Below are 27,924 nucleotides of genomic sequence, written 5' to 3' on the forward strand. Positions count from 1 at the left end.
ATGAAGAGGGCCCAAAACTGACAATGTGCCTCTTAGGGCTCATACTAATTTGCAAAAAAAAAAAACGCATGAGTGAAATCCGATAAAAAAATTGGATTGCACTCTGACCTATGTTAATCTATGAGTCCCTACTCATCTGCAATTTTTTTACTCAGCTCAGATCGGGTTGAGAAAAACATCGCAGCATGCTGCAATTGTCTTTGTATATCGAACGAGACTCGCCAATGCAAGTCAATGGATGTGATAAAAAAAATTGCACGGCACTCGGACCATGTGAGTGCCTTCTGATTTTTACACACCCATGTCCTTGAAAACCCAACATTTCATGTGCTGCGTACAGTAAAATCACAGCATAACCCAACAGAATGGAACAGATAGAAAAGATGTAAATACATCCAATAGATAGATATAAAGATGTCAGTCACATATATAACTAGTACAGTGCTTGTGTAACTTACTGTACATGTATTGTAGTACTATTTTCCGAAAAACTAGTGTGGGTTCCCCAAAATTTTGTTACCCAACAGAGGGAAAGCGGACAGCTGAGGACTGATATTTATAGCCTGGGAAGGGGGTAATACCCATGGAGCTTCCCAGGCTATTAATATCAGCTCACAGCTGTATACTTAGCCTTCACTGTTTATTAAAATGAGGGATCACCCCCCAAAAATGACATGGGTACATACAGGTACATTCAGTATGTAATGCGAGTGCAATCAGAGTGTGCGATTATTTTCTCGAATGCCATCCGTATGACATTCAGATGGAATCCGTATGCAATGGGTCAAGCAGCTTTTCCATAATAATAACGTATTAACTTAAGGGGCTCTTTGACTGATAAACCTATAAAAGCACACTACCAAAGGTCAGACGTCGAGAGCACATCCATATTGTTGGGATATCCCCATTTACAATTGTTCTCGTTGCAGATTGTTATTGTTATCTTAGCAACTACACCTCATACAGGTGCTTCTCACAAAATTAGAATATCTTCCAAAAGTAAATTTTTTTCAGTTCTTCAATGCAAAAAGTGAAACTCATATTATATAGAGTCATTACAAACAGAGTTTATTTCTGTTAATGTTGAATGGCTTACAGCCAATGAAAACCCAAAAGTCATTATCTCAGTAAATTAGAATACTTTATAACACCAGCATGAAAAATGATCTTAAAATCCGAAATGTTGGCCTACTGAAATGTATGTTCAGTAAATGCACTCAGTACTTGGTCGGGGCTCCTTTTGCATCAATTACTGCATCAATGCAGGCTGGCATGGAGGCGATCAGCCTGTGGCGCTGCTGAGGTGTTATGGAGGCCCAGGTTGCTTTGATAGTAGACTTTAGCTCATCTGCATTGTTGGGTCTGGTGTCTCATCTTCCTCTCGACAATACCCCATAGATTCTCTATGGGGTTAAGGTCAGGTGAGTTTGCTGGCCAATCAAGCAGTGATACTGTTGTTTTTAAACCAGGTATTGGTACTTTTGGCAGTGTGGACAGGTGCCAAGTCCTGTTGGAGAATGACATTGCCATCTCCAAAAAGTGTGTTGGCTCTACAATTTCCTGGTAGATGGCTGGGCTGACTTTGGTGTTGGTAAAACACAGTGAACCTACACCAGCAGATGACATGGCTCCCCAAACCATCACTGATTGTGGAAACTTCACAGTAGACTTCCAGCAGCTTAGATTGTATGCCTCTCCACTCTTCTTCCAGACTCTGGGACCTTGATTTGATGACCAATCCACTTTCAAGGAAACAAACACAAAAATTGATGGTATGGTTTGGTATATGGGGTATAAAGATAGTGGGGCCATTCTTCATCAATGGAAACCTCAATGCCACTGAATATCTGAAATTGCTACATGATGATGTGTTGCCCTCTTTATGCACTGAAGATGGCGTCTTCCCTGAGTTTTTCCAGCAAAATGGTGCACCACCACATTATGGGTGTCAGGTCCGAACATTCCTACATGAACAGTTTCCTGGAAAGTGGATTGGTCGTTGTGGGCCAGTTGAATGGCCACCAAGGTCTCTCGATCTGACCCCCTTAGACTTTTATCTTTGGAGTCATCTGAAGGCAATTGTCTATGCTGTGAAGATACGAGATGTGCAGCATCAGAAACAACGGATACTGGAAGCCTGTGCTAGCATTTCTTCTGCGGTGTTGCTATCAGTGTGTCAAGAGTGGGAGAAGAGGGTTGTATTGACAATCCAACACAATGGGCAGCACTTTGAACACATTTTATAAGCGGTCATAAACTTGTAAATAGCTCATGAAAGAATAAAGTTATGTTAAAGCCAAGCACACCATTGTTTTTCTTGTGAAATTCTCAATAAGTTTGATGTATCACATGACCCTCTTCGCATTGAAAAAAAAATAAAGTTGGATCCAAAATGGCAGACTTCAAAATGGCCGCCATGGTCACTACCCATGTTGAAAAGTTTTCCCCCTCCCACATACTAATGTGCCACAAACAGGAAGTTGATATCACCAGCCATTGCCATTTTATTTAGGTGTATCCACATAAATGGCCCACCCTGTAGTTTGAGGATAACCAACAACTAGAGCCTGGTAGCCCAATAATCTTGAAAGGAAGGGAGTGCAATGAATATTTACTATATACACCTTTTTGATATACTCCCCGATCATGTTATAAACAGATGTGAGTGATGGCCTGCCTCCCGTTTTTAATCGTACTTTTAAATTGTCTGTTATGTTCTGTCTTCTTTTGATTATAGTATGTGATGTTTGGTGTCTCAAATAAAAAGTTGGTAATATGGATTTGTACTATCTATACATTTGTCTATTTACTTCATTTATTTTCTTTTTGTTCATGTGGCTTTTTTGGTATAAAAGACGATACAGGTATCCGATTACTTTACATTCTACGTATTTGGACTCTGTGGCCTTCATACTTGCACAATTTCTAACACATGAGGCGTCTGCATTGATGCATTCCCCAATCCCCCCCATCAGCTTTCTATCCTCTTTGCGAGATGACACCATCTATATAATTGTCTAAGGGGTACTTCTGTCTGTCTGTCACGGAAATCCCGCGTCGCTGATTGGTCACGGCCGCCAGGCCGCGACCAATCAGCAACGGGCACAGTCCGGCCGAGAATTAGTCCCTCCCTACTTCCGTCCACTCAGTGCCCGGCGCCCCGCTCCGTACTCCCCTCCAGTCAGCGCTGACACATGGTTAATGGCAGCGTTAACAGACCGCGTTATGCCGCGGGTAACGCACTCCGTTAACGCTGCTATTAACCCTTAACCCTGTGTGACCAACTTTTTACTATTGATGCTGCCTATGCAGCATCAATAGTAAAAAGATCTAATGTTAAAAATAATAAAAAAAACTGCTATTCTTACCTTCCGTCGTCCGCCAATGCGCGCGCAGCTTCCGTTCCCAGAGATGCATTGCGAAATTACCCAGAAGACTTAGCGGTTTCACGAGACCGCTAAGTCATCTGGGTAATTTTGCAATGCATCGCTGGGAATGGAAGCTGGAGGCAGCAGCGCGCGCATCTGGACAGCTTCGCTGGACGCCGGCGGGTGAGTATATAACTATTTTTTATTTTAATTATTTTTTTTTTTTTTTTAACAGGGATATGGTGCCCACACTGCTGCATACTGCGCGGCCTGTGTTGCATACTGCGTTGGCTGTGTTATATACTACGTGTCTGCTATATACTACATGGCTCCTATATACTACGTGGCCTGTGCTATATACTATGTGGCGTTAGAATCGGGCCACCATCTAGTAATATAATATCTATGTTGCATTTCAAGCCACACGCTTTCTGACCACTGGAGGTCAAACTGCCATAGCCCCCCTATCCCAAAAACTGCTCCATTCATTCTTAATGGGAGAGCTGGAGCTTGCCGAGCACAGGATGGCTGATCTTCAGCAGTCCTATTAGAATGAATGGAGCTGCAATGTGCATGATGACCTCCTTCCATTCGTCTGGAACACTTCAGAGCCCCAGCTCTCAGAATAGGTGGGGGGCCCACAGCAATCAGACCACCAGCAAACAAAAATAAAAATCTATTTATCGAGGGGATAATTCTCAAATTTGAGAAAACCCCTTTAAACTACTTGTATACTGGCTTTGACTGCAAGTTATGATATTTTTTTCTATATACAGTTGTGTGTGCAAGAATAAATGAATTATTGGATTCATAAAAAAAAATAAAACACCGTATTTATGGATTTCATGAGCCCCTAGGTTTTAATTCGACTCCGACTTCTTCCTCTGGCAGCTGACAATATAGTCCCTTATTAGGCGTTTTCTCAGCCATAATGCTATACTACTGCAAACAACCTGGTCCAGGGCAGAAAGCTGCTCTGCGGTGCACTGGCTGGACAGAACTGGGTGTGAGGAGATGGACTGAGCATGTGCATCCCATAGAACTCGGCTCATTAGACAGACGTGCCCATTACTATACACGGAACACTGGGTGGCGCCATACTATGTAAAGAATAGTGATAAGGCGTTACTGAGCATGCTCGTGTGCCAACAATGTGTCTTCAGAGTGCTCAAAAAATATGCTTGAGTCCCCGTGGCTGCATGTCTCGTGGCTGTTCGACAGCTGCAACGCATGCATGGATTGCCAGGGATAGGCAGAGATAGGCAATCCCTGCATGTGTTGTGTCTGTCGAACAGCTGCAGACATGCAGCCAAGGGGACGCAAACATATTTTTCAAGCTCGCCAAAATCAATCTGCTAGCGCACGTCGCTCATCACTAGTAAGGAAATGTCATCTCTTCCTTAGATCACGGCAGACATCACACACTCTTCACCAAGGTCGATATTCCTACATATAATACAGGGGCAAAAATTTTGGTGCAGTTAATATTAACAGTTACTGTAGGAATACACAGAAAAAAACGAAAAAAAAAAACACCACAATTCTGAGTGTAAAAAGCCTTTATCCTCACACACGAGTATATATCTTTACAAAATGTCTGTATACAGAGAGCAGGATACAAACGGAACTTCATTAGTTAGAAATCCCGGCAATGACGGAATCTAAAACGACTGGATCAGTGATTGTGGTGGGAAAGGTCACTGGAAGAAGAATGACAGTGAACAGTATGGCTATTAGCAGCAGATCTGCTCCAGGGTCCCCTCACAACGCCCCCTGGAAGGATCGGGACACAGCGATACCCGCAGTTCAGTCTTTCATGGATTCAGGTTGTAAAAAGCAGTTGTCCATTTTGTAGCCGCTGGGCTCAGTCCAGGGCAGAAATGGCTTCTTAGAAATAGCTCTGCAGCGACTCTCCCAGAATGGTTTCCAGCTGCTTGATTGTCTTCTGACACTGCTGCTCCACCTCTTCACATTCATCTAGAAGAAGCGAGATCACGTCAGGCAATGGGGTCAGAATAATCAACTATGTGAAGGCTACACAAGACACAAGCAACGGTATTAGTGGCAGGAAGCGATGGCCGTGTCATCTTCTGTCAGCTCTGCTTAGCCGTAAACTAGGAGTCAGGCCCGGCTGATGGCAAGTCCAAGGACGACTGCTAGTAATAATGATCCTGACAAAATGAGTGCACAACACCACTGGAAAAAACTGTCCAGCACAAACGTAGGGTTACAGCTGTATGTTACAATGACATTGTATACAACGTTCCTAAAAACGGTGCTGAAAAGAGTTTGTGGCTATTAATATGGTTGTACAAGATTAGAAAAACTGCTGTATTCCTGCAGAAACAGCGCCATACCTCTCCCCAGGCTATAAGCGGTACTGCAACTCAACTATTCACATGGTTGGAGCTGAGCTATAATACTAGACATTACCCGAGGATAATGGGAGAGCACATTTTGAAAAAAAAAAAAAAAGCATCCAAGTTTTTCTAAATCTGGACAAACCCTTAAAGGGACTGTCAGCACAGAATGACTGTTGAAACCAAGTACAGGCGCGCGGTGCTTCACGACAGGGTTAATCAGTACATAACCCTTCCCACCATCTCCAGCCTTCCTGGCTCTATGAAGCCAGAGCGGTTAATCAAAGAAGAGGGGATGGAGATAGGGAGAAAACAAACAGGTGGGAAGGTGCGTATAAATGATCGGCCGCATCTGTACTGGTGTGCACAGGCATTCTGTGATGATGAGTCTCTGGAGCACAGAATGGAGAAGGAGAAGCTGAGCACAGTACGTAGGGTTGTTGGATTCAGTGCAACTTGCATGTTATTCATTGAAACCTGTGACTTTGGTATACATGAGTCCAGTGGGCGGTCCTACTAGTGATTGACCGTTACCTTTACATGCTCAGTCAGGGAAGACTGTCTAATCACTGATCAAAGAAGGAAAGGTATCCAGCAACAGATCCATCGGTGAATAATTATTTAAAAACAAAAATCTTTAATGTTTAAAATGGTTAAAACTATGGTATAAAACCATTAGTTTAGAAAAAAGGCAAGTAACCCGGGAAACTCATGGCCTTATGCGTTTCAAACCGACTGGTTCACACTGAGCCACCGTGCTGCCCCTATAGATAACCACTGAGCCACCGTGCTGCCCCTATAACCACTGAGCCACTGTGCTGCCCCTATAGATAACCACTGAGCCACCGTGCTGCCCCTATAGATACTTATACAGCACTCACTGAAGTCAATGGCTCCTTCCAGTAAATTGTTTTTTTTTATGAACTGCTCTGCATGGGGATCTGTGACGACCCTCCTCTAATCCAGATGAGCAGACTATTATAAATCTGATTAAAATCCTCATGATTACAAAAAGAGCGACATATCCAAGTATCCGACATATATATGGCTATTCACAATACAGGACAACATACCTTCCATGAGTTCTGCCAGGAATGGGATGGACTCCGGCAGCAGGACCATGTAGTTTTCCCGCAGTTTTTCCACCAGTTCAACCAGGACAAGCAACGCAGCAAAGCGAACCTGACAACAGATGAAAAGTCTCAGTAATGGGAACAAGAACACCTGACTTACCGTGTGCCACAACGTCATGTAACCACTGAGCCACAGTGCATGGCATTTTTTATTCCTGTAGAAGCGCTGTGTGATGGGGACGATCACTGGGTGTCTCCCTGGAATCAGTGGAACGTGATCTGTTTACACGGTGAATTCTATTACCTTATAGAGATATCACTGCTGGTCACCAGTGCAGAGCAGACGGGGCTCTATTCACACTGCTTGGTCTTTCGGTCCAGTGTATCCCTGACGCTTCCCTTTGCTAAACGTATAGGGGGAGTTTCATAGAGCATTTACACCAGAAAACACTACATCACCCCCTAACTTGGCACGTTCAGTGATTATCCTAGGTGTTTTCCAGCAGGGAGATCTTACGTGTAGCTGTACGTACTCTGAAATCTGACTGTTCAGCATAACTTATTCCAGGGGTTTACTGTTCGTTACATGCCAAGGAGGCTTGTTATAACCGCAGCCATGTTGGAGGATCGCACAACACGACCCTACATGGCACTAAAGGGTGGATCTGCCTGATTGTACAAAGGTTTCTTCTGTAAAATGAGGTAGGTAGAAAAATAACCAAAAACAAAGCACTAAAGCGAATGTGCACTCTACACAGTTAAGACACTCAGATATTTTTCTTGAACAGATTTCAAAATGATAACTTTACGGATGCCTGCAGCCACCACTAGAGGGCGCTTCCTGCATACATTCTCATCGGGCTGCGTGTGGATGCAGTAAGCTCACACTAGTGGTGGCTATAGGCAGCTGGTCCTTATTATTTATCTCGATTTTATGCATTGGTTCATATTAGATAAATGGATCTCTGACCTGTATGTAGATTTGAGAAAAATTTGGTGAATATTTCCCATTTTAAGAATTTATGGCTTGTCCACTAAGCTTCTTGGCTGTTGCATCGGCTAAAACGGGGAGGTGGCCATGGTGCTTGCTCAAATGTTTGCATAACTTCCATAGATCTCAATGCAAGCACAACCACCTCAGTCCTTTAATGGGTTGTCTGCGACTAAACCCACATAATACTTTCTGGACCAGCACTGCTATAACCATGTCCGTTTAGAATCACAGCGCCAACATCGCAGAAGTGGCACCGGTCCACAAGATGTGTTTAGGTTTTTTAACTTTATGGGAGGCACTGAAGCAATTAAAGAGCATCGATCAGTAGAATAAACTTTCATGTGTCTATATGGGGCTGTAGATCATAAGAAGTTGACCAAAATGATACTTTGAAATATGAGATCCAATGTCTTATTCTAGAGAAATACACAGTTTTCTTTAACTATGTAAATGAGCTGTTAAGATAGATGCGCCAGACATAGATCTCCCTGAGAATCTGCCTCCAGAGAGTATTTTAGATGAAAGGGGGCATTACCAGTGCGAGACATGTAATGACTGACAGTCTCCTCTCCTGACCTACATGTCTCACACTGGTAACCCCTTTCATTTAAAGGGAATGAGTCACCAGGAAAACAGCTATTAACCTGCAGATATGGGGTTAATCTGCAGGGAGCTTAATAGCATTACTAACCAGCCTGGCACCTGCATTTACACTCCAAAGTTGACTATTTCCCCCAGAAGGCGTTTGGGTTTCAGTCACCGCACTGAGTATACAAAGCAGCGGCTGTAACCACGCCACAGGCACTGACTGACACTGGCTCTGCGTTAGGGCCGGCTGTCACGGATACAGCTGCCGCTCTGTATACTCAGAGCGGAGAATGAATCGGTGCCACCCCGCAGTGTTCAGCCAAGTGCAGGCACCGGGCCGATTAGTAACCCTATTAACCTGCAGATTAACCTCATATCTGCAGGGTATAGTGTTTTTCTTGGTGACAGGTTCCCTTTAAAATAAGATCTGGAGTTAGAATCTCAGGGAGATCTATGTCCGGCCCATAGATCTCAACAGCCCATTTACATATTAAGAAAAAGATGGATCTCGCTGGAATAAGATCAAGGTATCATTTTATTCAGCTTCCTATGAAGGACATGTACATATAGATGGCTTAGGAGGGTTGATCCTACTGACCGATTCCTTTTAAGGACAGATTGTCCAGAAGTAGACGGCCCCTTTAAAAATGTATTCAGCACAGGTGGTCTACATTGTCCTCATTTGCCATACACTACAATTAATTGCTCATTAGTTTTCTTCAAGAAAAAGGTCTACCCTGTAATCAGGACATTATCTGACATCTCTTCTTCTGGGAGCCTCCTGGAATATTTCCGTGCAAATTAAATCTTTGGATATTAACGAGATTTCTCACCTTAGGAGACGAGTGGCGCATCTTCAGAAGAATCTGGTAGTTGAGTGGTTTCCACAGGGAGTCGTCCGCCATAGCAACAGAGAACTGAGCAATGCAAGGAACCAGGCTCTGGCTGACTCTCATCTGGTACTTCTCTTCTCCTCCAAGCACATTCTCAATCTAACAAAAGAGAATTATGTAATTTAATCGCGCAAACACAAATCATGTGGTTCCTGCTTCAATTTCTCTGCCGGTGTAAAGAGTAAAACTATCAGCAGCAACAGAGAAACAAGGCGGAAACAAGAAGCGCAGAACGTGATCTAGGGAAATACCTGATCCACCAGCGGCATTAGCAGTGCCTCTGCCCTCTCCTTGCTGACAAAGTGCTGAGTGTCATATAGGAAGAGTTTGTGCAGACAGTTCAGTACAAACTCCAGAAGAAGGCAACTTCTCTCATTACCGTCATCAGATCCAAAAAAGTCTTCATCTATATATAAAAAAAATATCACAAAAGGTTATGAGGGCTGCAGGCAGCTAGTAAATAAGCCCCAAACATAGAGCTGTACATTTCTGAGAAATTACTAACTTGCCGACCACTTACATGGAATGTGTCATCGGAAAAGGAGTTAAGTCAAGTTTATATTGTAAACAGAAGTAGATCTACCATGATGGATCGGGGCACTGATGACATAACACGATTCTTCGCCAGTAGTGCATCATCACCTTTCTCTGTGTTCCTTAAACTACGACGATTCCTCTTTTCCAAGCGATATTATCCTCCTTCTCTTTTACCCCTTTGATCCTTCTCCATTCAGGTGTCTATCATTTGATTCCTCACTGCAGCGCTCCATGTGCCTTTCCTATCATTTATATACAACTCACTACCCATCTTTTCACTCATGCCTTTTTACCTTCATTTCTCCCCCATCAATACCTTATAGCCGCACACACTCATTCCCTGATAACCCCATCACATCACCCTCCCCCCTGGGTCCCAATCCCAAATTTTATCCTCCATCTCCTTTTCATTTTTACTACTTTTTTTTTTCTCCTTTTAATGTTTCTGCTTTTCTTCTCTGCCTCTCTCTTTCCTTAATCTATCACCTCCTATTTCTTTCACGCTTCACCTCATTCCTTTACCACTTTTTCTCTTTCTTTCTTGTTTTCTTATTGCCTTTATTGACCATTACATTGTCCCTTTGTTTCATTGTACTGCCACTCTCTACCCATTCGGTAAGGCCCTGTTGGGCACTCCTATGGCTCTTGGCACCCATTTTAGAGTTTTTATACCCCCTTATGCATTGCATTCTGTATATTCCATTTGTTGTTCTTGAAAAATGCACAGCTCCGGCGCTGAAGTGCGTAGATCTTAAAAACCTTACCCACTGATGGCAAAGAACGGTACTTTTTCAGCAGCCAATCCATCATGGTATATCCACTCCTGTTTAGCAGCTCCTGGAGGATTTCTTCTCCCCAGAAACGAGGCGGCGGCAGATGATAACCATGTCTATATAGAAGTTGTGCCTCTCAACACCCTCAGGTGAGCTCCACCATATAATACACGCACCCTCCTCCTTAGGGTATCACCTTATGCTTTGTGCGCTTTGTTACCTTCCAGTATATCTTCGTCTTTATTTTAAAGGGGTAGTCCACTACTAGGAAAACCCCTTCTTAAACTAAATATTCGGCAAAGATAAAATAATAAAGCCTATACTCACCTCATGTGCCGGCTCCGTTCCAGCGGTGTCGGAACTCGCGGTCCTGGGGCTGTGATGTGGTGGAATGCCCGGTGCCCAATCAGCGCTGGCGTCACTGTCTCCCTCTTCATACAAACTGATCATGAAGAGGAAGTCTGGGATCAGCTGAAGCCCTGGCCTCCTCTTCATGTCCAGTTCGTACAAAGGAGAAGACAGTGACACTAGCGATGATAGGGCGTCGGGGATCACTATACCTAATCACAGCCCCGAGGAGAGAGAGTGCTGACACCACGGGAACGGCGCCGGCATGGGAGGCGAGTAGAAGCTTTATTATTTTATCGGGGGTAAACACTTAGTTTAAAAAGTGACTGTAGTAGTAGTGGACAACCCCTTTAAATATATATTTAAAATGGTGGGTCAGTACAGAATAACAGTTCAAGCACAAGAACTATATATATAAAATTAGAAAATAAAAATATATTAGAAACCAAGAATGTTTCATACGCTTCTGTTAAATGTTAAATAGTATTATAGCGATACGGCAAAGAGGATCTTATAGGAATGTAAGTGCACAGTGACAAGGAATAAGCCACACAATGATTAATACAATATAATATACCTGTTTTCATTGTATTCGTCTGGTTTAATATCTCCGCAAAAGGCTTAACAAGGTGACCAGCAAACAAGGTAAAAAGTCCTTTCAGCTTGTCAGCAATGCAATCAGCCAAGCGGCAGAAGGTGAGGAGTCGGTCCTTTGAGGATCCCTCCGTTTTAGACCAGTCGAAAAGCTGTGAAAAATAGAACGAAAAAGAGGTCACAAACTCTTCCTATTGTTTATAGAACGTTGACATATTCCATAGCATTATAAGAAGATTGTCATCATCCAACCAGTCCCTGGGCCAACTGGGACTAGTACATTAAGGCCAATCTATGTCAGGGAGCCAATGTTTTTGCAGCCAGGATGGTAACTTGTACATACTCAACATATATTTTATTTTGTCTTACCTTAAAGAAAAGTGGTCTAAATGTGGCTTCTGAAAGCTTCATGACCATGATTAGAAAACAGTTAATGATATGTCCTTCCGTGGTGCCTAATTCTTCCAGATCACTCTGGAAAAAAATAAATAAAAAACCAAAAGCGTCACTTATATTACCAATATCTCATCCACTTTCTTCTAACATTACATAAGCTGGCTATTGTACATCAGACAGGTGGTTGTGGGCGCCATACAGAGAAATTTCAAGCTTTTCGCATTTATTATAATTACCTTGGGATGTTCTGCTCTGTAATCCAGGGCTTTCAGGAAGAACGTTGTCAGTTCAGACTGATGAGATACCAGCTGCTGCTTCTCCATTGTGGCAATGTGTTCCCTTAGTATGTCCATTAGGGATCGAAGGCATTTTTCCTAAATAGAAAAACAATGATGGACACCAATGCCTCTTTAACAAACTGATTAAAATGTATAAGATAGAAAATTAGTTTCAGCCACCAGAACCTGCTGCTTACAAAACGCCCGAGACAAGAGCTGGTACAGATCGGTCTCCTTACAAAACAACTGTAGTACAGACATCTGTCTGAGATGGTTTAGTGAATCCTATATTGCACAGGGGGTTGGACATGATGACCCTGGAGGTTCCATCCAACTCTAATATTCTATGATTCGATGATTAAAGAATATCAGCACATTCTCACTTGTGCAGTTACATTTGTCTAGAGCCTTGTTTCTCCAAACTCCAGTCCTCACGGCTCCCAACAAGTCATGCTTCCAGGATTCCTTGGTAAAACCCAAGTCTCCCACCTGGGGCAATTTCAGATGCGTTAATAATTCCATCACCTGTGCATGATGTGTTGGGGGCCGTGATGACTGACCATTAAGGCATTAGAAATTGCCACTGGTTCTCTAACCTGTGCAATACTAAGGAAATCCTGAAAACATGACCAGTTGGGGGTCGTGAGGACGGGAGTTTAGGAAACACTGGTCCACGTCCAAACAGAGAGGGATCTCAGAGATCTTTTGCACAGGCGACTTCTGCTCCAGTGAAAGCCATCATGCGCACCGATAACGTGTTCTCCCCACTTCCTCCCTGCACAGTCATCGCCATGTACACCCGGTTCCTAGCGATGACTGTGCAGGGAGGAAGTGGGGAGAGCATCTTATCGGTGCGCACGCCATAGGTCACAGTTATTCGCCTGTGCAGAAGATCCAAGAATGCAGTGCCCACAGTAGGAAGAGGTATGTATGGTGGAGGGAGTGCAGGGCATAGAATTACAGCGCCAGATTGGAAGTGCATGGGAGGGGGTAGTAGTATAACTAAGACAGGAGGCAGGGATTTAAGAAATCATTAGCTTAATGACAGAATATAATATTTCTCAGCAACAAGACCGCTAATATGAGGCATACAGGTAGTACTAGTGTATCATTTCTATTATCAGTATGCCCATATTAATAGGTCAGAAACATCCAGGGTGGGGGGGGGGTGACAGATTTCTTTTAAATGACTCAATGATTCAATGACTGCTCACTTTCCCCAGTCCCACACGCCCGGTGCCTCGGGGTGATCCTCGACTCTGCCCTCTCTTTCAAGCCACATATCCAAGCACCGCAAAAACACTAGTGCATGCCCTTATCATCTCCCGCTTCGACTACTGCAACCTCTTACTCTCTGGACTCCCCTCTAGCACTCTGGCACCACTCCAATCCATCCTACACTCTGCTGCCCGACTAATCTACCTGTCTCCCCGCTATTCCCCAGCCTCTCCCCTATGCCAAGCCCTTCACTGGCTTCCTATCGCCCAGAGACTCCAGTTCAAAACCCTCACAATGACCTAAAAAGCCATCCACAACCTATCTCCTCCATACATCTGTGACATGATCTCCCGGTACCTACCAACACGCAACCTCCGATCCTCTCAAGATCTCCTTCTCTACTCCCCTCTCATCTCTTCTTCCCACAACCGCATCCAAGACTTCTCCCGTGCTTCCCCCATACTCTGGAACTCTCTACCCCAGCACATCAGACTCTCGCCTACCATAGAAACCTTCAAAAAGAACCTGAAGACTCACCTCTTCCGACAAGCCTGCAGTGATCCAGAACCTACTGAACCGCCGCACAACCAGCTCTGCCCTCTCCTAGTGTATCCTTACCCATCCCCTGCAGACTGTGAGCCCTCGCGGGCAGTGTCCTCCCTCCTTATGTACCCGTATGCCTTGTTTTTTGCTCATGTTTAATGTATTTGTCTATATTTGCCCCGTATTTCACATGTAAAGCGCCGTGGAATTTATGGCGCTATAAAAATGTATAATAATAATAATAATAAATGGAATCTGTCAGCAGGTTTTTGCTATTTTATGTGATTTAAGCATAATATAGAGCACAAGGCCCAGATTCCAAGGATGTGTCGCTTGCAGGGGAGGTATTTATGTACATTTTATTCTAAGTACATTTTATCAAAGTGCTCATCTCTATTCTCTTCATACAGGTACCGTATATAGTTCTCTACTGCATAAGTCCTACATGTCTCCCGTCACCTCAATTCCATCTCTGCAAGCATATTGAAATGGTCTATAGTTCATACATCTTACGGAGCTTGTCCCTTAAGTTGTAAGGTAATGTCACTTTCTCAAAGAGGTTTATGATCCATGTTGGTCTGCAAACTTGTTTATTTGCCTATGCAGCATCAATAGTAAAAAGATCTAATGTTCCGGCATCCCTCGCACCGTTCCCGCTCCTCGCGATGCTCCCGTTCCCAATAATGCCTCGCGGCAATTACCCCAGATGACTTAGCGGTCTCACGAGACCGCTACGTCATCACAGGTCATTGCCGCAAAGCATCACTGGGAACGGAAGCATCGCGAGGAGCAGGAACGCTGCGAGGGACGCCGGAAGGTGAGAATATTACGATTTATTATTTTAATTCTTTTTTTTTTTTTTACAATTATATGGTTCCCAGGGCCTGGAGGAGAGTCTCCTCTCCTCCACCCTTGGTACCAACCGCACATGATCCACTTACTTCTCACATGGTGGGCATAGCCACATGCGGAAAGTAAGCGGATCAATGCATTCCTATGCGTGCGGAATCCCCGCGATTCCGCACAAAGAATGAACATGCTGCTTCTTTTCTGGAATGTGATTCCGCCGCAGAAAAAAACGCAGCATGCGCACAAAAAAGGGAGATTTTTTTGTACTCACCGTAAAATCTTTTTCTCCGAGCCAATCAATGGGGGACACAGGACCATGGGTGTTATGCTGCTGCCACTAGGAGGACACTAAGTAAACAGAAAGATTAACTCCTCCTCTGCAGTATACACCCCTTCACTGGCTACAATTCAACCAGTTCGGTAGTAAAGCAGTAGGAGCATGAAACAAATGACAAACTATGTCAAAACCAAAGAAGTAACAACAAGCCAAACAGGCTAACAAGGTGGGTGCTGTGTCCCCCAATGATTGGCTCGGAGAAAAAGATTTTACGGTGAGTACACAAAAATCTCCTTTTCTCCTATGCCTCATTGGGGGACACAGGACCATGGGACGTCCCAAAGCAGTCCCTGGGTGGGGAGCAACATATGCTAATACCCCATGTACCACTGGCTTATGGCTAAGGTACTGCCGATTGCAGAATGCGCCTGCCAAGGGCGGCGTCTGCAGAGGAGAGAGAATGAATGTGGTAATGTTTCGTAAAAGTGTGCAAACTGGACCATGTCGCAGCCTTGCAGACCTGCTGTGCTGACGCCTGGTGCCGAATGGCCCACGAGGCGCCCACCGACCGAGTAGAATGGGCCTTGATCCCTGCTGGGATAGGAACACCTTTGACACGATAGGATTCCTGAATAGCCGACCGAATCCATTTGGCTAGAGTAGCTTTGGAAGCGGGAGAACCCCTCCTTGGTCCCTCTGGAAGTACGAATAGGACATCTGACGTGCGGAAGGAAGCCGTCTGAGAGACGTACCGTCGAAGAGCCCTTACCACATCAAGAGTGTGCATAGCCTTTTCAATGCGATGGACTGGTGCCGGACAGAACGAAGGCAGAACAATCTCCTCGTTGAGATGGAAAGAAGAAACGACCTTGGGCAGAAAAGCAGGGGAAGTCCTCAATACTGCCTTGTCCGAGTGAAAAATTATAAACGGAGGTCGGCAGGAGAGTGCCGCCAACTCCGAAACCCGTCTGATGGACGTAATAGCCACTAGGAAAAAGGAGAGGAAGGTCAGGGAAACGTCCTGTAGCGGTTCGAAGGGAGTCTCCTGAAGAGCTCCGAGGACTAAATTAAGATCCCATGGATCCAAAGGCATTTTGTAGGGAGGCGCCACACGGGAAACTCCCTGAAAAAAAGTCTACACCGGCAATCTATTGGCAATCTTTAGTTGGAAAAAGACTGACAATGCAGAAACCTGACCCTTAAGAGAGCTAAGTGCAAGTCCCGACTCTAGGCCAGATTGGAGAAAATCCAATATGGCAGGGATACAAAATACCAGAGGAGATCGCCCTTGTGTGTTTCACCATGACAAGAAAATTCACCATGTACTGTGATAACTGCGCATGGACACAGGTTTCCTAGCCCTGATCATGGTGGAAGACACCTTGGGAGTGAAACCCGCTTGGCCTAGAATCCAGGATTCAACGGCAAGGCCGTCAAAGACAGGGCCCCTGAGTTCTGGTGGTAAATCGGGCCCTGTGAGAGAAGATCCACGCGATCTGGAAGACGGCAGGGAACGCCGGGACCAGCTGAACCAATTCCGCGTACCATGCTCGGCGCGGCCAGTCCGGCGCCACGAGGATCACTGGTACCCCCTCTGCCCTGATCTTCTTGATGACCCTCGGTAGCAGGGGAAGAGGGGGAAAAATGTACGGGAGGCGGTATTGACGCCACGGCAGGACCAGAGCGTCTACTCCGACGGCCCGTGGGTCGAGTGACCGTGCAAAGAACTGTGGAACCTTGTTGTTCAACCTGGATGCCATGAGATCCACATCCGGGGTCCCCCAGCGATGACAAATCTGCTGGAAAACCTCCGGGTGAAGGGACCACTTGCCCGAGGCGAGACCCTGACGGCTGAGGAAGTCCGCCGCCCAATTCTCCACACCCGGTATGTGGATCGCCGAGATGGGCAAATAGTTGGATTCGGCCCAACGCAGGATGTGGGACACCTTGAGCATAGCCATCTTGCTGCGGGTTCCCCCTTGACGGTTGATGTACGCCACAGTCGTGGCATTGTCGGACTGGATTCTGACGGGGCGACCTGCCAGAAGATGGTGAAACCGGAACAACGCTAGCCTGATAGCTCGTATTTCCAGGAGATTGATGGAAAGGCGAGACTCTCGAGTGGACCACCGCCCTTGTGCTGTGTGATGGCTGAAAACCGCCCCCCAGCCCATGAGGCTGGCATCGGTGGTCACCACCAGCCAACGCACTGGGAGAAAAGACCTTCCCTGGATTAGGGAGGACTTCAGCGTCCACCACCCGAGGGTCGTTCTGACCCGTGGGGACAAAGTGAAAAGGCGGTCGAGGGAGGACGGGTTGCCGTCCCACGACGACAGCAGCGCATGCTGTAGGGGACGGAGGTGAAATTGCGCGAATGGAACCGCTTCCATGGCTGCTACCATCTGCCTGAGAATGCGCATGCTGAAACAAATGGAGTGGGAGACTGGATGGGAAAGACTCTGAGCTCCAAGCTGCAAGGCCAAGGCCTTGTCTTGAGGGAGAATGACCAGACCGCGAGAAGTGTCCAGTGTCATCCCAAGAAAGGAGATCCGTTGAGCCGGAATCAGAAAGGAGATCCGTTGAGCCGGAATCGGAGAGGATTTTTCGAAGTTTATCTTCCAACCCAGGCGAGAAAGAGTATCCACCGTGAGAACGACGGACTCTTCGCATGCTGGGTAAGATGGACCCTTTATCAGTAGATCGTCCAGGTACGGGAGTACCACCTCTCCCCTGGAATGAAGAATGGCCATGGCAGCCGCCATGACCTTCGTGAAGACTCTGGGAGCGGTGGAGAGGCCGAAAAGCAAGGCCACAAACTGGAAGTGTTCTCCGCGAAATGCAAAGAGAAGGAACTGCTGATGCGGAGGAAAGATTGGGATGTGGAGGTAAGCATCTTTTATGTCTATAGATGCCAGGAATTCTCCTTTTTCCATGGACGCGACAACAGAACGGAGGGATTCCATTCTGAAGTGCCAAACTTTGACAAATTTGTTTAAAAGTTTTAGGTCCAGAATCGGACGCAGCGATCCGTCCTTCTTTGGAACCACAAATAGGTTCGAGTAGAACCCTTTGAACCTTTCATCTAGGGGAACCGGAATGATGACTCCATCCCATTGTAGTGCCCGTATGGCCTGGAGAAAGGCTGTCGTCTTCGATTTGGGAAGACAAGACTGGAAGAAGCGTGTAGGGGGGGGGGGGGAATTCTATTTTGTATCCGGTGGACACCAGTTCTCTGACCCACTCGTCGGAGACGACCGAGAGCCAGGCTTGACGGAACCAAAGTAGACGACTTCCTACTTTGTTGGTGCCCCCCGGATGTTGCAAGGAGTCATTGAGTGGGGAATCTAAGGGATATGGATCCTTTAGACCCGGGTGGTCTCGGTCTGGGCTTCCAGTTACGGTTAGGTCTGTAAGAGACCTGGGGGCCACGGCACCGCGCGAACCTCGTCCTGATGCGGAGGATGTAGATGACCAGTTGGTATTGTTACGAAATGGCCGAAATCGAGATTGTTGTTGATACCGAAATGGCCAGGTCGGCTTTTGTTGGGGGAGAAATTTACTTTTTCCCCCGGTGGCATCCGAGATTATTTGGTCTAATTTTTCTCCAAATAAACGACCAGCCTGGTAAGGCAGAGATGTCAAAGAGCGCTTGGAAGCCGAATCCAATCCCTGAGCCACAGGGCTCTTCTAATGGAGATTGCATTTGCGGCTGCCTGGGCAGCGCAATTGGCTGCGTCTATTGAGGCGTTGACTACGAAATCCCCAGCCTGGGCTATCTGGTTAGCCAGGTTGATCGCCTCTGGAGGTAGGTCGCTAACTTGGAGGGTCGTGGTAAGCGCCTCGGCCCAAGCGACCATAGCCTTAAACACCCAAGAGGCAGCGAAAGATGGGAAGAGAGAGGCTCCTGTGGCCTCGAAGACGGAGCGAGCCAAGTAATCAATCTGACGGTCAGAGGGGTTCTTAACCGAGGAACCGTCTGACAAGGATAGGATAGTTTTGGAAGCGAGATGCTACACAGCAGGGTCCACTGAGGGGGACTGCAGCCAGTCCTTGAATAGTTCCTGAGGAAAAGGATATTTGGCCTCGATGGGCTTTTGACCCATGAAGCATTTATCGGGACAGTCCCTGTGTTTTTGTACAATCTCCTTGAACTCAGGATGAGTGACAAAAACCTTTTGGACACGTTTAAGGTACCTTCACACTAAACGATATCGCTAGCGATCCGTTACGTTGCAGCGTCCTGGCTAGCGATATCGTTGACTTTGACACGCAGCAGCGATCAGGATCCTGCTGTGATATCGCTGGTCGTTGGTTAAAGTTCAGAACTTTATTTGGTCGTCAGATCGCCGTGTATCGTTGTGTTTGACAGCAAAAGCAACGATACCAGCGATGTTTTACAATGGTAACCAGGGTAAATATCGGGTTACTAAGCGCAGGGCCACGCTTAGTAACCCGATGTTTACCCTGGTTACCAGTGTAAAATGTAAAAAAACAGTACATACTCACCTTCGCGTCCCCTGGCGTCCGCTTCCTGCACTGACTGAGCGCCGGCCGTAAAGTGAAAGCACAGCACAGCGGTGACGTCACCGCTCTGCTGTTAGGGCCGGCACTCACAGTCAGTGCAGAAAGCGGACGCCAGGGGACGCGAAGGTGAGTATGTAGTGTTTGTTTTTTTACATTTTACACTGGTAACCAGGGTAAACATCGGGTTACTAAGCGCGGCCCTGCGCTTAGCAACCCGATGTTTACCCTGGTTACCCGGGGACCTCGGCATCGTTGGTCGCTGGAGAGCTGTCTGTGTGACAGCTCTCCAGCGACCAAACAGCGACGCTGCAGCGATCGGCATCGTTGTCTGTATCGCTGCAGCGTCGCTTAGTGTGAAGGTACCTTTAGTCTTTTTGAACGACACCACGTGTTCAGGCGTAGATACGGATTCCTCGGCCACCTTCAGGGTCTTGTTGACCGCTTCGATGAGAGAATCGAGTGTTTCTTGGGGGGTGGAGGAATCCTGCACGTAGGAATCGTCGGACTCATATTCAGAGTCGTTTGGGTTCTCTGGAGAAGGTGCCCGGGAAGTTGAACTCGCCGACGCTGAAAAACCAACTGGCCCGTGGTCAGGGGATGGAACATGGGTACGTTTTCTGGAGCCCCGAGTAGATAGTGACAGAGTACGCCCCCTGCTGGTGGACGGATCCGTACCATCGCCCGCGGTCTGACTTGAAGGGGGGCCCCAGAGTGAGTCAATTGCCCTGACTAGGGAAGCCATAGATCGTGACAGAGAAGCTGCCCACTCAGGGGGGCTAGGCTCTACAGGGTCGGCAGCATCGGCGGCAGTGGGAGGCGGCTGTACAGAGGCCGGGACACAATCCGCACACAACGGGGTACTGTGAGCTCTCGGCAGGGCCATACAGCAAGTGGCACATGCAGTGAAAAACACTGTGTGCTTCTTGTTACCCTTCTTAGTCTCCTTGGATTGAGACATAGTGTCTTTAGAGACAGAGCGGGGCAGTATGTGCAGGGAAAGGGCTAAGCTTTCTTGAAGCAGCTTACCCACGTGCCTGTGTCCCCGAGGAGGTTCCGGTCAGCGTGGGCCACCTTGCAGAGAGATGGCAATATGGCCCCCCGAGATCTGCAGGGCGCCTCTCGTCCCAGACGAGAAGCGCCGATATAGGGGGCGGGGTTACAGTCGTGGGATAGATCTGCCCACTGCGGCCTACTCCGGGGACTAAATTTTTTGGCCTGCCCGGTGATGCGCGGCGGCCGCAACGGAGTGTCGCCGACTACCGGTGACACCCGACCGCCGGCGCCTCTCCCTAGGGACTCTGCCGCAAGTATCGCCGGCATCCGGGGTCCCCCAGCGATGATCCCATTCTGTCCCCGGGCCAGCTTCGGAGCGCAGGGGGGATGTGTACTGACAGTGCCCTCCGGTTGTGCAGGTCCCCCGGCGAACAATCCATGCAGAGGCCCCGTATCATGGCTGATATTCGTTTTCTGTCAGAAGCCTTCTGTGCAACGCCATCAGGTGTGGGCCTTGTCTGTCGGGCCCCGGAGAGGTACATTAGAGCAGGCTCTATGTGCTGGCCGTCTTACAGGGGATAAGGGAGATCGGGACCAATGAGGAAAACCGTCGCCCCATTAAAAATTGGCGTGCTCCAGCGTCGCAGGAGAGGGACGGGGAGGTATACTCGCCGTGCTCGCCTGCTGCTGGTTCGGGGGAGAGCGGGCCCTATAAAAGGGATCCATTGCCCCCTTCACTCCGTTAAATAAAAAATAAAAATTTACAGAAAAATAAAAATTAAATAAGAAAGTTGGGGTCTGAAAACAGACCCAAGTGCCTCCTACAGACACTAAGCAAGAACTGGTTGAATTGTAGCCAGTGAAGGGGTGTATACTGCAGAGGAGGAGTTAATCTTTCTGTTAACTAGTGTCCTCCTAGTGGCAGCAGCATAACACCCATGCTCCTGTGTCCCCCAATGAGGCGTAGGAGAAATGCGGATTGCATTCTAATAATAGGATGTTTAATGCATGCGTTTTTTCACGGTTTTATCGTGTTTTTATAGCAAAAAAAAAAACCACGAAAAATCCTGAACGTGTGCACACAGCCTTAAAGAAAGCTACTCCAGAACATTTGGATTGCAACAAATATGCACCATATGTATTTGTATAATTTATATCCTGGCTGCTGCATTCACTCACATCCACCATCCTTGCACTAACTCTTTACACTCCATCCATACTGGCCCCTCACTCCTCTCCTCTCCCATGTACAGCACTCACGTTCTTTCCACATTGATAAACTGCACAGATCCATTCAGTCCCACCATCCAACACAAGAGACGCTCTCACAGATCACTAGTGATGAGCGAATATACTCGTTACTCGAGATTTCTCGAGCATGCTCGGGGGTCCTCCGAGTATTTTTTAGTGCTCAGAGATTTAGTTTTCATTGCCTCAGCTGAATGATTTACATCTGTTAGCCAGCTTGATTACCTGTGGGGATTCCCTAGCAACCAGGCAACCCCCACATGTACTTATGCTGGCTAACAGATGTAAATCATTCAGCTGCGGAGATGAAAACGAAATCTGCGAGCACTAAAAAATACTCGGAGGACACCCGAGCGTGCTCGGGAAATCTCGAGTAACGAGTATATTTGCTCATCACTACAGATCACTTAACCATCTGCTCACTCTTTCTATCCTCCTTCTCTTAGTCGCAGGAGATATCTCTCCCAACAATAGCCCCTCATGTCATAGCAAGTCGAACCCCTCAACTACTACACTCAGAAACCCCTAAAATCTCATTAATTTTTCCTGCATGCCTTCTGTCTCTTAATTGTGCCCTTTGTAATTCTCGCTCATTGTGTAATAAACTCTCCTTCATCCATGACTTCTTCCTTTCTGATTCTCTCAACTTTCTGGCTCTTACTGAAACCTGGATCCAGCAGTTGGACACCACCGCTGCTGCTGCTCTTTCATATGGTGGACTACATTTCTCTCATACCCCAAGATCGGACAACAGACCAGGTGGAGGCGTTGGTCTGCTTCTATCACCTAAATGTACCTTTCAGGTTATCCCACAAGTACCCTCACTTATCTTCCCTTCTTTTGAGGTGCACACTGTCAGACTCTATATCCCCTTCTCCATGTGATTGGTGGTTGTGTATCATCCTCCAAGTCCCTCCCATCAGTTCCTGGATCACTTTGCTACCTGACTTACACATTTTCTTTCCTGTGATATTCCCACCCTCATCATGGGAGACTTTAACAATCCCACTGCTTGTACCCTCTCACAATCTGATACTCACCTTTTACCTCTAACCTCCTCTTCTGGCCTTTTACAGCTCACTAACTCTCCTACACATGAAGACAGAAACTCCCTGGACCTGGTCTTCTCGCGGCTCTGCTCAGTGTATGATTTTACCAACTCCTCTCTCCCGCTCTCTGACAACAACCTTCTTTCATTCTGTGTCAAGAACTGTCATCCCGCTTAGGACACCCCCACTTTCCACACTTATAGAAACAAACATACGTGCCATTAACACCCAGAAACTTATGAAGAATTTGCAGTCATCACTGGCCCCAATCTCTTCCCTCCCATGTCCTGACTCTGCAGTGTTTCATTATAATTTTTCAGTGCAAAGTGCCCTGGACAAAGAGACCACTGCAGTTTTATAAAAATCAGCTTCTCTACATGTCTGACAGCTATTCCATTCCAGTGTTAGTTGAATTCCAACCAGAGTACACATCATTCTACTTGATGGGCTTCTGATTAGGTGATCACCTGAACCAAATCTTATTTAACGAAGGAAAGCATAAAAAACACTGCTGTGGTGTTCACAATTATCTTGCAATAGGACAAGCTGGATGGTAAAATAAGTGCTAGTAATATACCAATAGGAACGAAAAATAACTAAGGAGTTGAAAAGAAAAGTCTTGAGTGAGGAAAAGAAAGGCTCAATTCTGGCTTACTGAGCATCATGTTGCCTCCATCCTTAAAATTTCTAAGACGGCAGTCCATTACAACAAGGGCAAGCAGCAAACATTGGGGACAACAAAGCTACAGACTGGCAGAGGGCGCAAACGACTCTCCACTGACTGGGATGACAATCGTCTTATTCGACTGTCACTCAGCAACCGTAGAATGACATCAAGTGACCTACTAAAGGAATGGCAAATGGCAGCTGGGGTGAAGTACACGGCAAAAGCAGTTCACAAAAGGCTCCTAGAGGCAGGACTCAAGTCATGTAAAGCTAGAAAAAAGCCTTTCATCAATGAGAATCAAAGGAGAGGCAGGCTGAAGTTTGCCAAAGACCATAAGGATTGGACCATAGAGGACTGGAGTAAGGTAATCTTCTCTGATGAGTAATTTTCAGCTTTGCCCAACACCTGGTCGTCTCATGGTTAGACGGAGACCTGGAGAGGCGTACACGCCACAATGTCTTGCACCCACTGTGAAATTTGGTGGAAGATCGGTGATGATCTGGGGATGATTCAGCAAGGCTGGAATTGGACAGGTTAATCTTTGCGAAGGACGTATGAAACAAGCTGCATACAAGGTTATACAACAGTTGATTCCTTCTGCTCAGGCAATGTTCCCCAACTCCGAGGACTGTTTTTCCAGCAGGACAATGCGTCATGCCACACAGCTAGGTCAATCAAGGTGTGGATGAAGGACCACCACATCACATCCCTGTCATGGCCAGCCCAATCTCCAGACCTGAACCCCATTGAAAACCTCTGATGTAATCCAAAGGAAGATGGATAGTCATGAGCCATCAAACAAAGAAGAACTGCTTACATTTTTGTACCAGCAGTGGCATAAGGTCACCCAAAAGCAGTGTAAAAGACTGGTGGAAAGCATGCCAAGGCGCATTAAAGCGGTGATTAAAAATCATGGTTATTCCACAAAATATTGATTTCTGAACTCTTTTCTGAGTTAAAAACATTAGTATTGTTGTTTCTAAATGATTATGAACTTGTTTTTTTTGCATTATTTGAGGTCTGCAAGCAATGCATTCTTTTGGTATTTTGACCATTTCTCATTTTCATAAAATAAATACAAAATTTATTGCTTGGAACTTCGAAGACATGTCAGTAGTTTATAGAATAAAAGAACAAAAAATAAACCTATAGAGAGAAAAATCAGACAAACTGAAAATTTTGCAGTGGTCTCAATTTTTGGCAGAGCTGTAGAACAACTCAGCACAGACGGCAAACATGTCTTCTACAGTGGTGCCAAACATCTGTGGAGAAAATCTAATCTCCCCGAAGATTTCATCCATTATAAGTTTATGCCTAAAACATACAACACTGCCCTTCACCTCTCCAAACAATCCTATTTCAACACCCTCATCACCTCACCATCCAGTAATCCTAAACGCCTCTGACACTTTTCATTTCCTACTCATCCCAAAAGTGCAAGCCTCAAGCACGGATCTCCGCGCTGACGATCTGGCCAATTATTTCAAAGAAAAAAAATTGACCAATCGCCCCTCATACCATGCACTGTTCTCCCTCCCCAACTACATCTTGCTAACTTTCTGACTTAGAACCAGTCACGAAAGAAGAAGTGATCAGGCTCCTTGCATCCTCTCGCTCTACTACTTGCACCAATGACCCTATTCCTGCACATCTCCAGTTCTTTTCCCCTGCTGTCACCACTCACCTAACAAAATATTCAACCTCTCTCTCTCTCTCTTCCTGTATCTTTCTCTCATTTAAATATGCCATCATAAATCCATTACTTAAAAAACCATTCCTCGACCAAAATTGTGCTGCTAACTATAGACCTGTCTCTAACCTTCACTTCATCTCTAAACTCCTGGAACACTTGGTCCACTCCCGTCTAATCCTTTATCTCTTAGATCACTCTCTTCTTGACCCTCTTCAATCCGGTTTCTTTACACTCTCACTACCCTAACTAAAGTCTCTAAAGATCTACTAACAGCTAAATCTAATGGTCACTACTCCATGTTAATTCTTGTGGATCTGTCTACAGCATTCGATATTGTGGATCATCAGCTTCTCCTCACTATGCTCCGCTCCAACGGCCTAAAGGACACAGTTCTCTCTTGGTTCTCCTCCTACCTCTCTGACTGCTCCTTCACTGTATCTTTTGCTGGCTCCTCCTCCCCTCATCTTCCCCTTACTGTTGTGGGTTCTCAAGGATCAGTTCTAGGCCCCTTCCTCTCCTCCTTGTATATTGCCCCTATTGGACAAACAATCCATAGATTTTGTTTCCAGTACCATCTCTATGCTGATGACACCCAATTATACACTTCTACTCATGACATCATGCCTGCATTATTACAAAACACCAGTGATTGTCTTACCGCTGTCTCCAACATCATATGTCTTCCCTTTATCTGAAACGGAACTTGTCAAAAACTGAACTTCTTGGGTGTCCTCCCTCTACTAACCTACCTACGCCCAACATTGCCATTTCCGTGTGTTGTTCTACCATAACTCCCCAGCAACATGCACGCTGTCTTGGGGTCAAACTTTATTCAGAGCTTTCATTTACCCCCCCCCCCCCCTCCTCTTCCGATCACTGGCTCGCTCTTGTTATCTGCATCTCAAAAACATTTTTATAATTCAACCTTTTCTTACTTTCAACTCTGAAATAACTCTTACTGTTGCTCTGATTCATTCTCATCTGGACTATTGTAACTCTCTACTAATCAGTCTCCCTCTTACCAAACTCTCCCCACTCCAATCTGTCTTGAATGCTGCAGCCAGGATCATATTCCTCACCAACCGTTACACCGATGCACCTACCTTGTGCCAGTCATTGCACTGGTTACCCATCCACTCCAGAGTTCAATATAAACTTGTCACTCTCACCCACAAAGCGCTCCACGGTTCAGCACCGCCCTACATCTCCTCCCTCGTCTCAGTCTACCATCCTCAATCAGAACCTCCCATTCACATCTCCAAAACTTCTCGTTTGCTGCACCATTTCTTTGGAATACACTACCCAGGACAATTCGATGAATCCCCAATACCCACAGTTTTAAGCGTGCCCTAAACACGCGTTTCTTCAGACTGGCCTACCACCTCAACATATTTATTTAACTATCCCTGTGCTGCCCATTCAAAATTTTCTTCATAACCAGGACCCTCGTATCATGTTCTCACACGCTTTATGCAATTAACAGCCCTCTCTGTTTGTACTTTTACAAATTCTGGCTGGTAACCGGTTCATGCATCGTTACATGAACACCCGATTTAATACATTTTGGCTGGTCAGAACAATGAAAGCAGTGACTGACAGTCTTCCCTGTATGATTGTGCATGCAGAGATAGCTGTCACTAACTAGTAGCACTGCCCACTGGACTCTTGTACAGACAAAAACAGACTAATACCAGGGGTTTGAATAAAAATACATATTATACTTAATCTTTTCCATCCAACTATATATATTTCTACTTGGCTTCTCCATGGCTATACTATGCTGCCAACAGAATAGACTACAACTTGACAGGGTCCCTTTAATCTGTGTCCTATGGCATTGTCCAGTTGTCTAATAGCATTACAAGAGTTCAGCTGTGAATTTAGGGGGGAAGGGGGTCTGGCAACATGGAAACCAGTACATTAAAACAATGCAGCACAAAACCATTAACTATTAGGGACCCTGTCAGCTGATTCATGCTGCTCAACCTGTGAGCCTGGCCGCTACTGCATATCAGATTAAACAGGGACTATAGGAAGAGTTGCGACTAGTCCAGTGCAGTCCCCGGAAAAATTATCCCTGCTCCAGGTGACTGACAGGTCTCCACCATGTGTGTACAATCACCTGAAGCGGTGCTAGGGCAGCATACAGGCTTCACAGGTTCCCTTTAGGCCATGTTGACACATGGCTGTTAAAGCCAAAAGACTGAGGCCATTATACATCACTAGGAAAATAGAGGTGTTATTGCCAAATCTCAACCAAAAAATCCCAAAAGAGACAACTGCCATTCGTGAAGGATTCTGCAATGGATTAAATGCAGAACTGCAGCAAAATTCCTGAAAGAACCCCACTAATCATAGGGTGCATCGGTCACATCAGGGCAGGGGAGTTGGCAAGCCAAACCTTAGACTCAAACATTTCCCTGACTCATGACTCCCCAGCACTACCTAACTACTGAGCATGTACATAAATTGCAGCACAGATTCATCTCAACTACGACTCCACAGCACTGCCTCACTACTGAGCATGTACATAAAGTGCAGCACAGATTCATCTCCACTATGACTCCACAGCACTGGTCACTACTGAGCATGTACATAAAGTGCAGCACAGATTCATCTCCACTACGACTCCACAGCACTGGTCACTACTGAGCATGTACA

General features: G+C 46.1%; 1 protein-coding gene across 2 annotated transcripts in view; it reads right to left on the minus strand.

Moving 5' to 3' along the window:
- Positions 1 to 4,909: 4,909 nt before the first annotated feature.
- The window catches only part of HEATR1 (HEAT repeat containing 1), a 100,924-nt gene continuing 77,909 nt past the window's right edge, over positions 4,910 to 27,924 (minus strand). For both annotated transcript variants that reach the window (XM_077282903.1, XM_077282904.1), the window contains exons 39-45: positions 12,161 to 12,298; positions 11,898 to 12,002; positions 11,512 to 11,680; positions 9,528 to 9,682; positions 9,217 to 9,375; positions 6,802 to 6,910; positions 4,910 to 5,345 (exon numbers count right to left, since the gene is read on the minus strand). In XM_077282903.1, coding sequence (XP_077139018.1) covers positions 5,257 to 5,345; positions 6,802 to 6,910; positions 9,217 to 9,375; positions 9,528 to 9,682; positions 11,512 to 11,680; positions 11,898 to 12,002; positions 12,161 to 12,298 — 924 coding nt within the window. In that variant the 3' untranslated portion in view covers positions 4,910 to 5,256. The remainder of the gene's footprint in view (positions 5,346 to 6,801; positions 6,911 to 9,216; positions 9,376 to 9,527; positions 9,683 to 11,511; positions 11,681 to 11,897; positions 12,003 to 12,160; positions 12,299 to 27,924) is intronic.

The sequence above is a fragment of the Ranitomeya variabilis genome, chromosome 2, assembly GCF_051348905.1.
Source record: "Ranitomeya variabilis isolate aRanVar5 chromosome 2, aRanVar5.hap1, whole genome shotgun sequence".
NCBI classification, from domain to species: domain Eukaryota; kingdom Metazoa; phylum Chordata; class Amphibia; order Anura; family Dendrobatidae; genus Ranitomeya; species Ranitomeya variabilis.